The 14,820-nt window shown below is 37.0% G+C and overlaps 1 protein-coding gene across 1 annotated transcript; it reads left to right on the plus strand.

Moving 5' to 3' along the window:
* Positions 1 to 432: 432 nt before the first annotated feature.
* LOC307093869 (beta-casein-like) lies at positions 433 to 5,780 on the plus strand (the record flags this gene model as incomplete). Its single annotated transcript, XM_079762172.1, has 5 exons — positions 433 to 519; positions 1,818 to 1,844; positions 3,241 to 3,285; positions 4,670 to 5,197; positions 5,775 to 5,780. The coding sequence occupies 5 exons, from the start codon at positions 433 to 435 to the stop codon at positions 5,778 to 5,780; spliced, it is 693 nt and encodes a 230-aa protein (XP_079618298.1).
* Positions 5,781 to 14,820: the final 9,040 nt, after the last annotated feature.

The following is a 14,820-nucleotide window of genomic DNA, read 5'->3' on the forward strand; positions in this document are numbered from 1 at the left end:
CTGAGGATACATCAGTGTGGAGACTTTAATATTTAGTTCACTGCTGTAAACCCACAACCTGGGCAGCATCAGGCAATAAAGGGTGCTAAATTAATATTATCATTTTTAAATAAGTGAATCAATTAGTAAAATTCATATAAATATTTAAAACTTCTTTCTGTCTTCAGAAAAAACACACACACCAACATATGGTACTGTGAATAAGAAGAAAAAGATTGAGGTAGGGTAGAGGTGATAGCTGAAAAGTCTGATTGGCTGGAATTGAAATATAAAGTTGATATGTAAGACTAAAAAACCATAGAAGATATTGACTTTGGTTATATAATAAGCTTCTATTATTATGTTTTCTGAAATTAAGACATTTAATTATCTTTGTTTCCTTAAAAGAAAAGTAACCCTACCGAATTAAGAAAATATTTTAGATTGACAACCATGAAACTATTTTCTCATTCACAGGACTTGAGAGCCATGAAGGTCCTCATCCTTGCCTGCCTGGTGGCCTTTGCTTTTGCAAAGGAGGTAAGAAAATCTATGAATGATTAACATACAGTGAATTCTTTTTTCATGTGTTCATAACATCACCAATATTTTAAATTTACAAATAAAGCAGAATTTCAACAGTTGTTTTCTATACTTTTAAGAAAATCATCTATATTCCCTCACTATTTCAATAGTATCCTATAAGGCTGCAAATCTTGGCTAAATACTTTCTACACCACTCTCCCACCAGAAAAAACAAACAAACACATAAGCCACAGACAAAACAAGAAGACACAAACATCAAATCAAAAAGAGTAATATTGCACAAAATTTATCTTGCTTGCATGTGCAACCTAGATAAATATATCTTATTACAGTGATGAAACTGATGATGAAACAGGGCATGGGCCAAATCCTACCTGTGTCTACCCAAAGAAATCCAGAGGGTGGAAAACAAGGCAATAATAATAATAATCATAATCATAAACGCATTTGTAATCAGAATAAAAAGTGATACAAATTCAAATAACTCTCATTCTGTTACCCATCAAAAATTGTTCTTCATTTAGGTAAAATAAGAATATACAATTAGAATTATCAAATATAAAAGACATAAAACACAATTACTTTTTAAGGCTCTCAAAAGACATACATTTTTTATTTCTTAAATTTGTGAAGGTGATAGTTCTCTATAAAGAAGGTAAAAAGTAAGTAGGAAAAATAAGATAGCTCTAGAAACTAAATGGTGATTTTTTTTTCTTTACAGAAGGAACAAATCAGTGTATCCAGAGAGGTAAGATATTTTATTCAGAAAACATTTTCTATCCAGCATTAGTAATATTCTGCCCTGGCTGGTGTGGCTCAGTTAGTTGCAGCTTCCCATACACCAAAAGGTTGCAGGTTCGATCCCTGGTGGCAGTAGACAAAGGCAACCAATAGATGCTTCTCTCCCACCTCTCTCTCTTGCTCCCTCTGTATCTGAAATCAATAAAAGCACTGGCCAGTTTGGTTCAGTGGATAGAGCAGTGACCTGGGGACCAAAGGGTCCTGGGTTTGATTCCTGTCAAAGGCACATACCTCAGTTGCAGGCTCCTCCCCGGCCTGGGCACTGGTCAGGGCATGTGCAGGAGGCAACTAAACAATGTGTTTCTCTCACATCGATGTTTCTCTCTGTCTTTCCCTCTCTCTCCTATTCTCTCTAAAAATCAATGGAAAAATATCCTTGGGTTAGGATTAATAATAATGATAATAATAATAACAATATCAATAAAACATTTCTTTAAAAAAAGTAACAGTCTTTGATGATCCAGTTGTTGATTTTGTATTTTTATTTACAGACTATAGAAAGCATTTCTAGCAGTGAGGTAAGACAATGTTCATTCTGAGGGAATTTTCCATTTTGGACAGTAAAATGCTAGAAACTCTTTGTATTGTGTTTTTTTAGGGCGCTTAAGTCAATGCAGCTAGTTCTGATATAAAATTTCATTATATGTTTAAGGACAAAATAAATGTCTACAGAATTCCCTATTCTCTATGCTACTTTTTATGCTAGCTTTACTTGAACTTTTGTCACTATGCCCCACCTCCTTCTTTAAGTGAATGCTACACTCCTTTTTTATGACTGGAGCTCTCTCCACACTGACCCCATTCACTTTTTGACATTCATTGAGCACCTTCTGTGGATCAGACATCGACTAGGAGCTATGGTACAAACTGAAAAACAGATGTCCATAGGAAAGAATGGCAATATAAGGGGTGAGCAGACATGCAAATGGACATATTTTGTCATTATAGGAGTCACTTTAGTAAGTAAGAAGCAGTGAGACTTAGTTTTAGTCTTAAATATGCCTGGGAGAGTCAGGCAGATATTTACACTTGCATCACTTTTGGGGTCTGTCACCTGCTAAATGGTACCTAGGTATATTTTATCTCTTCACAAAGGTTATCATAGGGAAAGTATTTAGTTCTTACAATTCATTTGAAACCTGAACATAACAAATGAACTAAGAATAATGAACAGAATGTATTAATAGTTATAATAATTTCTTATTAATGAATTTTATTCTTTTAGAATCAGATGGCATTTAAGAGATCATTTGTTTTTATAGGAAGGAAACATAGTAAGAGGGAAAATTAGAGTCTATTAAATGCTTCTTGTACTATGTTCACTAACTTTCTGATCTTTCTTGACTGCATTCATCCGTCTTTTTTATAGAACAGGCTTGTGCAGAATAGAGCAACATATAAGTTTCAGTAATTCTGCTGTGTTTTTAATGATGTTAGCAAGCAAGAAGTCCACATTAACCTTTTAAATACCTTCATTTTTTTATTCATATTGGCAAATAAAAATTTTCTATGAAAACTTAACCTATGTTTACTTTTATTTTCCTGAAGGAGTCCATTACCCACATCAACAAGGTAAAAACATTTTTATTTATTTATTTATTTATTTATTTATTATTTATATGAAATTTTTGGAGTGACAATGGTTAATAAGATCATATAGGTTTCAAATGTACATTTCTATGATACATGATCTGTATCCAGCATTGTTTGCCCATCACCTGAAGTCCAATCATCTTCTTTCACCATATATTTGGCCTTGTTTGTCTTTACTACCCTCCAACCCTCTTCCCTCTGATAATGGGTTTCAGTTTTACATCCCAAAAAGGGGAGAGAGTAAACCTTTATATTTAAATGTATATATTTTCTACATTTGATTTTCATAGATTTTACTACTTCTTTTAATGTTGTTTCTAGCAGAAACCTGAGAAGTTAGAAAATTACAAACAGCAGCAAAAAGAGGTAAGTTGTTCATGATGAGAATATTGTAAAAATCATTATAAAATATAATAATAAGATTATTATTAAATATTTATAATAAATATTTTCAAAAATTATTATAAAATATAATACATACAGAAGATGTGCATATTCAGTTTAAAGAATTGTAATAAAATAAATGTCAGTATAAGAAACAAAAATTTGACAATATATTGCTAAGACATAAGTACATTTTTAAGCTCATAATCCACTTGTATAGACTAAATACTTAAGAATAATTATTGACTTGCTCACTCTACTAATAGTGAGTACCTGTTTTCCATAAAAACACACTAGTAGATATATTTCTAAGCTGGGAACTAGGTTCACTTATTCTCAATATAGAAAGATGATCAAAGAAATGGTAAGGAAATATGGTAATCCTATTTTGATAATTGATTAGCTGTATAACCTTGGCCCCAAGTTTTTCTGCACTTCAATTTCTTCATCTGTATACTGAGAATATTAATAATCTCTTAGGTTGATTAGCAAGCACCCAGTAAGTACTCAATGATACATTAAAATTTTATGTTTTATATGAACATTGATGAATACATGCACTTCATAAAATAATTTCTATTACACAGATGAGAGAAGTGAGATACAAAACAACTGAATACACAATTGTGTGACAATATCACACAATTATTAAGTAGTAGAGCTTGATTAAAATATAAGATTTTCTTAGACTACAGAAATTTTTTTACTTAATTAAATTACATATATGGTAACGTATTTATGTAATTTTAATATTTCAGCTTCTCTGTTGTATCAATGGCTTGGGTTTGTTTGGAACTTATACCAAAATGAATTTACAAAATGATGCCTCTTTAAATACTTATAATAATGACTACTAAGGAAAGTAGTACGGAAGTTAGCTAGTGTTGGGTAACTCCTGCAATTAAACCACAAATTAATATTTCCTTTTCATTAAAACACATAGAAGAAAACCTTGGAAATCTTCCTCTAAGTCTTTTCAAAATTAACCTTCATTATATACTGGTATGAACACAATTTGGTTTACTATTATCACATTATGTTGAAAAGTTCATGACTGCTGAGTACTAAACTGTACAGCTAGCTATGGTATTGAAGGAAACTCAGAAAGGAGAAACAAGCTTGAAATCCCTAAACATTTGATTGCAGTTTGATCTGGGTCCACCTATGAAGGGAGTGGGTTAGTGAGAAATCCCTCAATGAGTATTTAACTCATCTTCACATGACCCCAAATAATTTCTTAATCATGGTAAATAAAATATTTTCTTTCTCTGTTTCACTCAGGATTCTTCAATAGAGAGGAGGTTAATTCATCATGAATGACAATTATAGCTGAATCTTGGACTTAGAGATTTTTCTTTTTTTCCAGAATGAACGCCAGGACAAAATCCACCCCTTTGTCCAGCCACAGCCTCTTTTCTATCCTAATGCTGAGCCCATCCCTTATGCTATCCTTCCACAAAACATCCTGCCTCTTGCTCAGCCCGCTATGGTGATGCCTTTCCTTCAGCCTGAAGTGATGGAAGTCCCCAATACTAAGGAGACCATCATTCCTAAGCGCAATGTGATGCAATTGCCTAAATCTCCAGTAGTGCCATTTCTTCAGCGCCAGATCCCAAACCTCACTGATCTCAAAGCACAGCTCCCTCTGCCTCTGCTCCAGCCCTTCATGCACCAGATCCCCCAGCCTGTGTTTCAGACTCCCATGCTTCCTACTCAGCCCCTGGTCTCCCTTCCTCAGTCCAAAGTCCTGCCTCTTTCCCAGCAAGTGCTGACCTTCCCCCAGAGAGCTATGCCTGCCCAAGCCCTTGTGCTGAACCAAGAGCTTCTGCTTGATCCCACCCAGGCATTCTACCCTGTGACTCAACCTATTGCCCCAGTTTACAACTTACAACAAGTAAGTCCTACTTTATTAACCCTGTTGTTTCATTCATGATGTGTATATGATAGTAGAAGTTGTGAGAGATCCAGAATAAAAGAATAAATGACTATTCAATGGATCCAAAAATACATATAGTTTAGATCAGGGATTCTCAATGCTAGTTACACAATAAAATAACCTAGAAAACATGTTTCCCCCTAAATATCAATGTGTAGGAGTAATTACAGATGTTCAGAAATAATTGTTCTGATTTTCTAAGTAGAAGATACTGAGTATTGAGAAGAAATAATTTCAGAGAGTATGATTTAATCAATCTCTTGACAATAGAGACAAAGGGGGTTAAAGCTTACTAAAGCCACAATTAAATTTGGTAATCTGGGTGTGGATTAAAGAAGATTTACTCTTTTATAGAGTCTTGAAGTTTCCTTGTGGACATCTATTCTCTACATGCTTTTATTCACATCTTGTTTTTTATGCATGTACATGAGAGAGCTAATAATTGAGATGATTATTTCATTACTTAGAATTTTTAGAAGGAATGTACTTGACAAAAAGTGAATTGTAATATATTTATCTTGTTTTGTTTTTTAAGGCTTAAGAGGATTTCAAAATTAATGTTTACCCCTCACTTTTGGTAAGCTTTGGGAGTTTGGAGACTAGACTGATTATATTTATAGTTAATACATTTTTATATTTCATTGTCCTGGATAAGCCAAAGGTAGTGAGAAATTCATCAATATATAAACTTACTTATTAATTATCAATATGTCATACACACCTAAAGAGTTGACTACTATGTACTTACCTGACTTTATGTGTGTTTTGTATTTTAATTCATTTAAATTTCAACTATGTGTTATTGACTGATTTGAATGGTTTAATTTCAAGTGCCTATGTCCTTATGCTTATCATCATTTTTAGAAAAAAACTGAAAGTTTCTTCTACTTTACTACAAATATGTTTGAACTCTTTTTACAAATCAACTTGTGTTCTCATTTATATACCTTAGGCTCCATAAATTTTAATTGTTTTATCACATTCAAAATGTACATATTGTCTTTTAACTCATGTGTCAAAATAAAATTAACGAGTCTCACTGTGATAATTAAAAGGGGGAAATTTTCTTAAGATACAAATTTTTTAGTGATTATGGTAGACTAGATATTGAAACAATTGCAAGTTAAATGTTATTTGGTCCTTAGAAATTTTATATGCAAGATAGAGCACAACATAGTGCATTTGTAATAACATTTCTCTAATGAATTAGTTATACCAAAATTATAAATGGAGAGATATGTATGGTTATTTACATAACATAGCTAATTCTATATTTGTTCTCTATTCCACAGAATTGACTGTGACTGGAAATGTGGCATCTTTTCAATCTTTGTATCATACTATCAAAAAAAGTAACAATTTTTTATGATTCTACATGGAAAAATGAAAATGTATTTTTTTATTTTATGTATTACATAGCATTTGTCCTAATTTGATTTTGACTCATAACCTCTATTTTCCAAATTTTAATTTGAAAAGAACCACAGAATTTTAATTTGCAGTTGGTAATATCATAATTATATTTAAAATATGTGTAAAATAGTTTCTGGAATTGTGCTTATTATTACTATTTCCTAACCAGTCATTTCAATAAATTAATATTTGATGCATATTTAAGTGTTTCTGTCTTTATTATAATTTTTAAAACCTAATTACCTCTTTAATGTTAACTTTAGATAATTATTGTTAAAAATAGCCTTGGAAGAATAGAAAATAAATAGAATGCTCTGAATTGAATATAAAAGATATCAAAAAGTGGAGAAAAAGATAATTATACCCTGTGTTTTCTCTAGAAAATCTTGTTTTACACCCATAGTCCCAGTTTAACCATTATACCTATGCCTTTCACCTCAAAAGTACCCAGCATCAAATGTCAAATTTTATGGTCATCCTCCTGAAAAAAGGTTCAAATGTGAAATCTGATTCATAGGTCTGCAACATAGCAGCTAAGTCTTGCTTTGAAAGTTACTTGCTCTTTTGGAGCTTCAATTTCCACATCTATATAAAAGCCAATTCCAAGGCTTTTATTGAAGTTTGAATGTGATTAGTGCACTGCACAGTACGTTAATGCACTGCAACAGGAAACACTGCTGCACCATATTACTGACTTGACTTATATCAGAGCAGCAAGAGCCAGTACCACAATCAGAGTGAGCTGGGTTATGTGGTTTTAGCCAGTAATGCCCAAGAGTCAAAAAAACCTACAGGAAGTTACCTGGCTGGTGTGGTATGACTCAGTTGGTTGAGCATTGTCCTATATACGAGAAGGTGGCCTATTTCCCAGTCAGGGGATATGCCCAGGTTGTGGGCTTGATCCCAGCAGCATGGGGTTGGAGGGGGGCGGGGGCAAGCAGGAGGCAGTAGATTTGATGTTTCTTTCTCATGGATTTTTCTATTCCTCTCTCCCTTCCTCTAAATCAGTAATAATAATAAAGAAAAAGACCTGCAAGAAGGTCTTATATTCATTGTCTCTGACTGTGGAGTAATTATTGCATTGTGATGAATTATTTCTCTACCAACTCCTGTACTGTACACTTAAGTCCATTCACTTGAGTTTACACAATGATTCATCACTAGCAAATACTTCCTCTTTGCTGCATTCTCAATGTTTTCCTAACCTCCAGGATCAAGTTCAAACCAAATTTATGATATCCTATCTTTCATCTTTAATCAAAACGCTTTCTCCCTCTAACAGTACACCTCCGAACCCCTCCCATTCTTTAGTTTACTCTATGACATTATCAGATATTTATACTGCCTTTTCAACTATCTCATATGTTATTCTCTCATCAATCTGTTCCCATCAAATTTTATTCTTACTGAAATCACTTATTTTTCCAAAGTCACCAACAATATTCATCTTGTAAATTGTGTTCATGTTAACCATCCTCTCAGTGCTATTTAGGAGATTTGATCATCCCTTCTTTTTTGAAATATACTTCTCTTTATTTGAAATCCTAAACCTGTCAAACCCTTGGTTTCTCTCTTAACTCACTAGCCACTTGTTTGCAGTCTCCCTTCTGATATTTCCTTTTCCAAAACTTTTAGGGATGGAGTACCCAAGGAGTTAGTCTTAGTCTGGCTGATATTGTTTACTTTCATGGCTTTAATCCATCCATAGTCTGAGAGCATCTAAATATATATATATCTCTTTAAACTTACGTCTATCCTCATCTCCCAACTCATACATTCCACTTGCCTTCTTGGCCTCCATACTTGAGTATCTAATTAATATAACAAACCTGTCATGGCCAAGCATAATTCTTCACCTGGATCCAGTCTCTAACTTGCTTAAATTTAATTGAGAATATTTCTGTAGGAAAAACAACTGATACAATAGTATATAGGGAATAGATTCAATTGAATGGGCACTTCACAAAAAGAGAATAAATTAATGACACAATCATCAGAATGACTAAAATGAAAAAAACAAATGCCAGACCAAGTGTTTCCAAAAACAAACAGAAGAAATATTAAGAAATGCTGATGTAAGTGTAATGGGCAATAGCACCTTGAAAACCAGTGTCAGTCTTTGTCCAAGATAAACATTTGCCTATTTCATGACTAGTGGTTCCACTAGCAGTGATGGCGAACCTATGACACGCGTGTCAGCACTGACACGCATAGCCATTTCTGATGACATGCGGCTGCATGCTGAGGATGAAACATTTGCGACTAGAATCTTGGAGTTAGTTTTTTCCTCAAAGTGACACACTACCTGAGTTATGCTCAGTTTTTTGGCAAAGTTTGACACACCAAGCTCAAAAGGTTGCCCATCACTGCATAACAAATAGAAATTATATATATATTTATATAAATTATATATGTATAATTTATATAAATATATCCTCTCTAATAAAATGGTAATATGCAAATTAACCATCACTACATAAGCCACGCCCACCAGCCAAGCCACACCCACCAGCCAATCAGGGCAAGTATGCAAATTAACCCCAATCCAAGATGGCTACAGCCACAGAGAGCAAGGTTTCCCAGGTAACAGAGCAAGCCAAGCTTTCCATAGCCGTTGCAGGCCTAAGCCTCCACTCAAGCTACAAAGTTTCAATTATAGAAGGTAAACAAATTCAAACAAATGGCGGCAGAATGGAACTTGAGAGAACAGGCCAGGGTTGTTGGCGGCAACAGGGGAAGCAAAGCTTTCCGCACACCCTGGCTGGGCTCACCCGCTTAAGGCTACAAAGTTTCAATTGTAGAAGGTGAATTAACTGCCACAGAAATGGCTGCCGCCCCAGGCTACAAAGTTTCAATTGTAGAAGGAAAATAAATTCCAGATACCAGGGCCTCCACTTTCGTTGCCAGGGTGTGTGGCTGGCCTGCAAACCACCACAGGCCCCTCCCTCAGGCCGCCCCACACCCCAAGGGAACCCCCACCCTTATCTGTGACACCCTTCAGGGCAAACCAGCTGGCCCCCACCTGTGCACCAGGCCTCTATCTTATCTAATAAAAGAGTAATATGCAGATCATCACTGCAACACACAATATAGCTGCCCCCATGTGGTCAAAGATCCTGCCCCCATGTGGACACAAGATGGCCACTACAAGATGGCCAGCAGGAGAGGGCAGTTGGGAGGCACCCGGCCTGCAAGGGAGGGCAGTTGTGAGGGACCAGGCCTACAAGGGAGGGCAGTTGAGAGGGACCAGGCTTGCAAGGGAGGGCAGTTGGAGGTGATCAACCCTGCAGGAGAGGGCAGTTAGGGGTGACCAGGCTGGCAGAGGAGGGAAGCTGGGGGCAAACAGGCTGGCAGGGGAGCAGTTAAGCATCAACCAGGCTGGCAGCGGAGTGGTTAGGGTGTGATCAGGCTGGCAGGCAGAAGCGGTTAGGGGCAATCAGGAAGGCAGGCAGGCAAGCAGTTGGGAGCCAGCAGTCCTGGATAGTGAGAGGGATGTCCGACTGCCCTCCAGGAGTCCCAGATTGGAGAGAGTACAGGCTGGGCTGAGGGACAACCCCCCGCCGTGCACGAATTTCGTGCACCGGGCTTCTAGTATATATATATATACACACACACATATATATACATATATATGCATTAAATATATGTACCCAATGTTCTTAGCTGTATTAGTCTTAATATTTTAAACTAAAATCAACACTAATGTGAATCCACAGTATTTTGTATAAATAAATTGTAATATACAGTGGGGTAGAGAATTACACTGCCACACAAACATGACTGAGCAACTGCCACACAAACAAATGAGGATTAATTTTACATAAATATTATTGAATGACAGTAACCAAACACAAAATATAACAGAGTTCACAACCCCATAAATATACTTATTGGAATTTATCAAATATTAATTTCTGGGGAAATAAGTTAGACAGGTTTAGGATTTCTCTGAGGGTAGATAGATCTTGATAAGGAACATGGGGGGGTGCTATCAGGTGCTAGTGATAAGATATTATTGCCATGAACCTGGATGATGAATACTTTGTAATAATTTATCTTGATATGTGAGTTTTTCTCAATGCATGTTTGTTACTTTAAATAAAAATTTAAATGTAGATTACATTTGAAATCATGTTCTTTTTCTACAGTGTCATGTCTACCTGCTTCTTCTTCCCTGTGGGGCCACACCAATGCAGAATCACCTCTTCCCTTTTGAACTTGAATGCAATTCACTCCTAGGACATAAGATCTGATTTCCTCAGAAGCTGTGGGGTGGCTGGATAATGCTATTGTGAAATGCATGGTTTCAGCCTTGTTGGGGGTGAAATATGAAAAATAAGAAGTAAGATGGGAGAAAACTTGCAGCTTAATTCTGTTTCATTTTGTTCTCTTTATATTCAGAGGTACAGTTTTTCTGTGCAGCCTGTGTTAATTTTAAAATTACCTTTAAATTTTTGATTGCTGAAAAGATTCAGAGGACTCAAACCGTTTACACTGTTGGAGCCACTTTATTGCAGACAATGAACAGAGTACAGCAACATCAGAAGAAGATGTACAAGATTTAATTTTTAACTTCTACAGTTATTTAATACTAGAGGCCCGGTGCAAGACATTCGTGCATGGGGGGGGGGGGGGTTATCCCTCAGCCCAGCCTGCACCCTCTCAAATCTGGGACCCCTTGAGGGATGTCCAACCCTAAATGGGCAGTCAGACATCCCTCTCACAATCCAGGACTGCTGGCTCCCAACCGCTCACCTGCCTCAGCCTGATTGCCCCTAACCGCTTCTGCCTGCCAGCCTGATCACCCCCTAACCACTCCCCTGCCAGCCTGGTAGACGCCTAACTGCTCCCCAGATGGCCCAATTGCCCCTAACTGTCCTCCCCTGCAGGCCCGGTCACCCCCTAACTGCCCTCCCTGCTGGCCTGATTGCCCACAACTGCCCTCCCCTGCAGGCCTGGGTCCCCCCGAACTGTCTTCCACTGCAGGCCTGGTCCCCCCCAACTGCCCTCCTCTGCTGTCCCAATCACATCTAATTGCCCTCCCTGCTTGCCTGATCGCCCACAACTGCCCTCCCCTGCTGGCCTGGTCCCCCCAACTGCCCTCCCCTGCAGGCCTGGTCCCCCCCAACTGCCCTCCCCTGCTGGCCTGGTCCCCCCAAATGCCCTCCCCTGCAGGCCTGGGTCCCCCCCAACTGCCCTCCCTTGCTGGCTGGTCTCCCCCAACTGCCCACAACTGCCTTCCCCTGCAGGCCATCTTGTGGTGGCCATCTTGCGTCCACACGGGGGAAGCCATCTTGTGTCTTGGAGTGATGGTCAATTTGCATATTACTCTTTTATTAGATAGGATATCTTAATATCTAAGAAGAAAAGTTTAATGAATCTTGTATGAAGAATTGAGTATTTGTTGCAGTCCAGGAATATCATGCTACCACAATCCCCTATCCAAAGTGAGAGGTCCTTGATCCAATTATACCCAATTAGCATTCTTCTCTTGATTCTTGGACACTCAAAAAGCTGCAATATAGTTACTTACTCAGGGATTAGGACCTGAATGACCATAAAATTCTGAAATTGGGCAAGCCATCTTTTCTATAACCTGCCAATTAAATTAGTCCAAAGAAGTGTTTGTTGAAGGATAAACAAAAGAGTTATTGGCCACTTTCAAGTTCCTAAATCCAACTGTACTTTACTCTTGGAATGTTTAGTTACATGAACTAATAAATTCCTTGCTTGTTGTCAGACCTTATATAAGATGTATTTATGTCACTTGGTACCATGAGATTCCTGATATAATAGTATCAATTCCATGGTCTGTGCTAGTGGATCTTTCATTGCTTATGTTAATAGACTTCACTTTTTGCAAAGAAAATTTATTTGGGTGATATTGGTTAATAAGCTCATGTAACTTTCAAGTGTACATGTCTATGATGCTCTTTGAAGGGGAAAAAAATCCAAGATGGAGTGGTTGAATTACACAATTACATGTCTTTGTCAGTTCAGGCTTCCATAACAAACTACCATGGCTTAAAAGACAAACATTTATTCATCACAGTTTTGGTGGCTGGGAGTCTGATGTCTAATAAAAGCTATCACTCTGTGGCTTGCAGATATCAACATGGCAGTCTTCTTGCTAGATCCTCACTTGGCAGAGAGATACTAATCCCAATCATGAAAGTTCCACCCTTATAACCTAATTGCCTCCAAAGATCCCCTCTTCTGAATACCATCCCATTTAGGTTAAGAATTTAACATATGAATTTAGAGGGGGACAAACGTTCAATCTATAGCAATTAAAATGACATAATTTGGTAGGTCCTGTGAAATTTAGGAAAGTAGCATCCCAATTATTGGAAAACATTAAAATATATTAGAAGATATGGAACATTTTGAGAACCCCAACTTCTAAATGATCTTGGAACTTTCACTTAGTCTCTTTCATGATGAACTCATGATTTTTTGTTTACTATAGCTAATGGTTGCCTTAATTTCCCTCCGCTTACCTTTGCTTCACTATAACTAGGATTTAACCTTGACATGGCCTGGAAGTAAGGGTTAAAAAACCTAGAAAATTTCTTTCTTAATGTAAGTAGAATATGTAGACTAGTGTCTTAGGGGCTATATCTGGCTAACAAAGAGAAGGTGACTGTGCATTTTTATTTTAAAAAAACAGACCATATTCAGACAATAGGGTAGTAAAGGCCTGGGGCGGGGTCAGAGGCAGACTAGAAGGGGTTATTGGGGGCAAAAAAAGGGACATATGTAATACTTTCAACAATAAAGATTTAATTAAAAAATAAAAATCAGGAGGTTTTATATACTAGTCCATATTTCTAGTTTCTCCTTATATCTGGTCACATTTGATGTATATACTTCCATGTGGCAACAATAATTTGGAAGGACTAGCCAAAAGGGAAGATGTACATTCTTCAGGTCACTATCAGAATCACTTTTTGCAACCTTTTTTCATTGATTTGTTTTATCTGTCTGAAGGTAGTTTGGTAACTATAATGGAAAGGGAAACATGTTAAAACACCTGTAGGTAGGTATGCTTAATTTTAATGACACATCACTTACTCATGTCTACAGGCAAAGCGTAGATGACTATCCTTTCATCTTTTTCAGGAAGAACAGCTTTTAAAGTCTAGTTACAGTTGACTGAGAGCTCTAGTGTGAGACACACAGTATTTACAATTTCATTTCTGACCTCAGGAAAGATGGAAAGAGCCTAATGCCACCAAACCAAGTGATAGCAGGTAAAATCCTGAAGCAAGGTGATAATTAAAAATTTCATGGATCTAGTGGAGGCAGTAATGATTGCATGAGAAATGATCAAACCAGAACTGATCTCTGTGCGAGGCTAATCATTATAACCCTAGAAAAAATTTAATGGCAGTCTCATCAGGATTATTTTTAATATGTAAACATAAAAATATTCTGGTGAACAGAAATCTAGCTCAAGCTACTGTCAGAGAGAGTGATGATCCACCCCACCCCCAATTTATGAATAAAAATTTATTTATGAATCTATATGCTTTGTATAAAGAGAAAGTCAAAGTTGTATTGGAAGGATTCTATGGTAACATCATATTACCAACCCTAGTCCTTGCCTTCCACCTATGAGTTTTGGGGCATTTACTTGTAGAAAGGAAACTATCCATTCTTCTTAAACACTCTGTGATCCATTTTTCTGTCTTGCTACTCATTATTTGGAATGGAGATTGTCATGATGACTTGCTGTTCATATTGGGATTTTTTTGAATCAAGTAATAACTGGTGCTGCCATTAGAGTTTGCCTTATTTTAAACCTAGTGATAATCTAAACCATTCATGCTTAGTCCTTAATTCAGAGTGTATACTTAAACAGATGGACTTAGAAACTGGTCAAATCCCCATATTCCCTCCTGATGTATGGAGTAAGGAGATAAAAAAAATACTGATAATCCTGCTCAGTACTAGAGAAACCGCAGGTTCAGACTGGGGTCCCTGTGGAGAGGCCCTGGACCTGGGAAATGGGATGCGGCCATAAAGGTTGACTTTCCGTCGGTCATGCAAGGCACATTGGTGGGGAACCTGATTCTAAATCATTCTTAGACTACCTGCTTCTGGGTTGGGGTTCCTATATAGCAGAGCAGTTCCCTCGCTGCAATCTATTGAAAGTCAGCCCTCAA

Source organism: Cnephaeus nilssonii, assembly GCF_951640355.1.
Source record: "Cnephaeus nilssonii genome assembly, chromosome: 1".
In the NCBI taxonomy this organism is placed as follows: Eukaryota; Metazoa; Chordata; class Mammalia; order Chiroptera; family Vespertilionidae; genus Cnephaeus; species Cnephaeus nilssonii.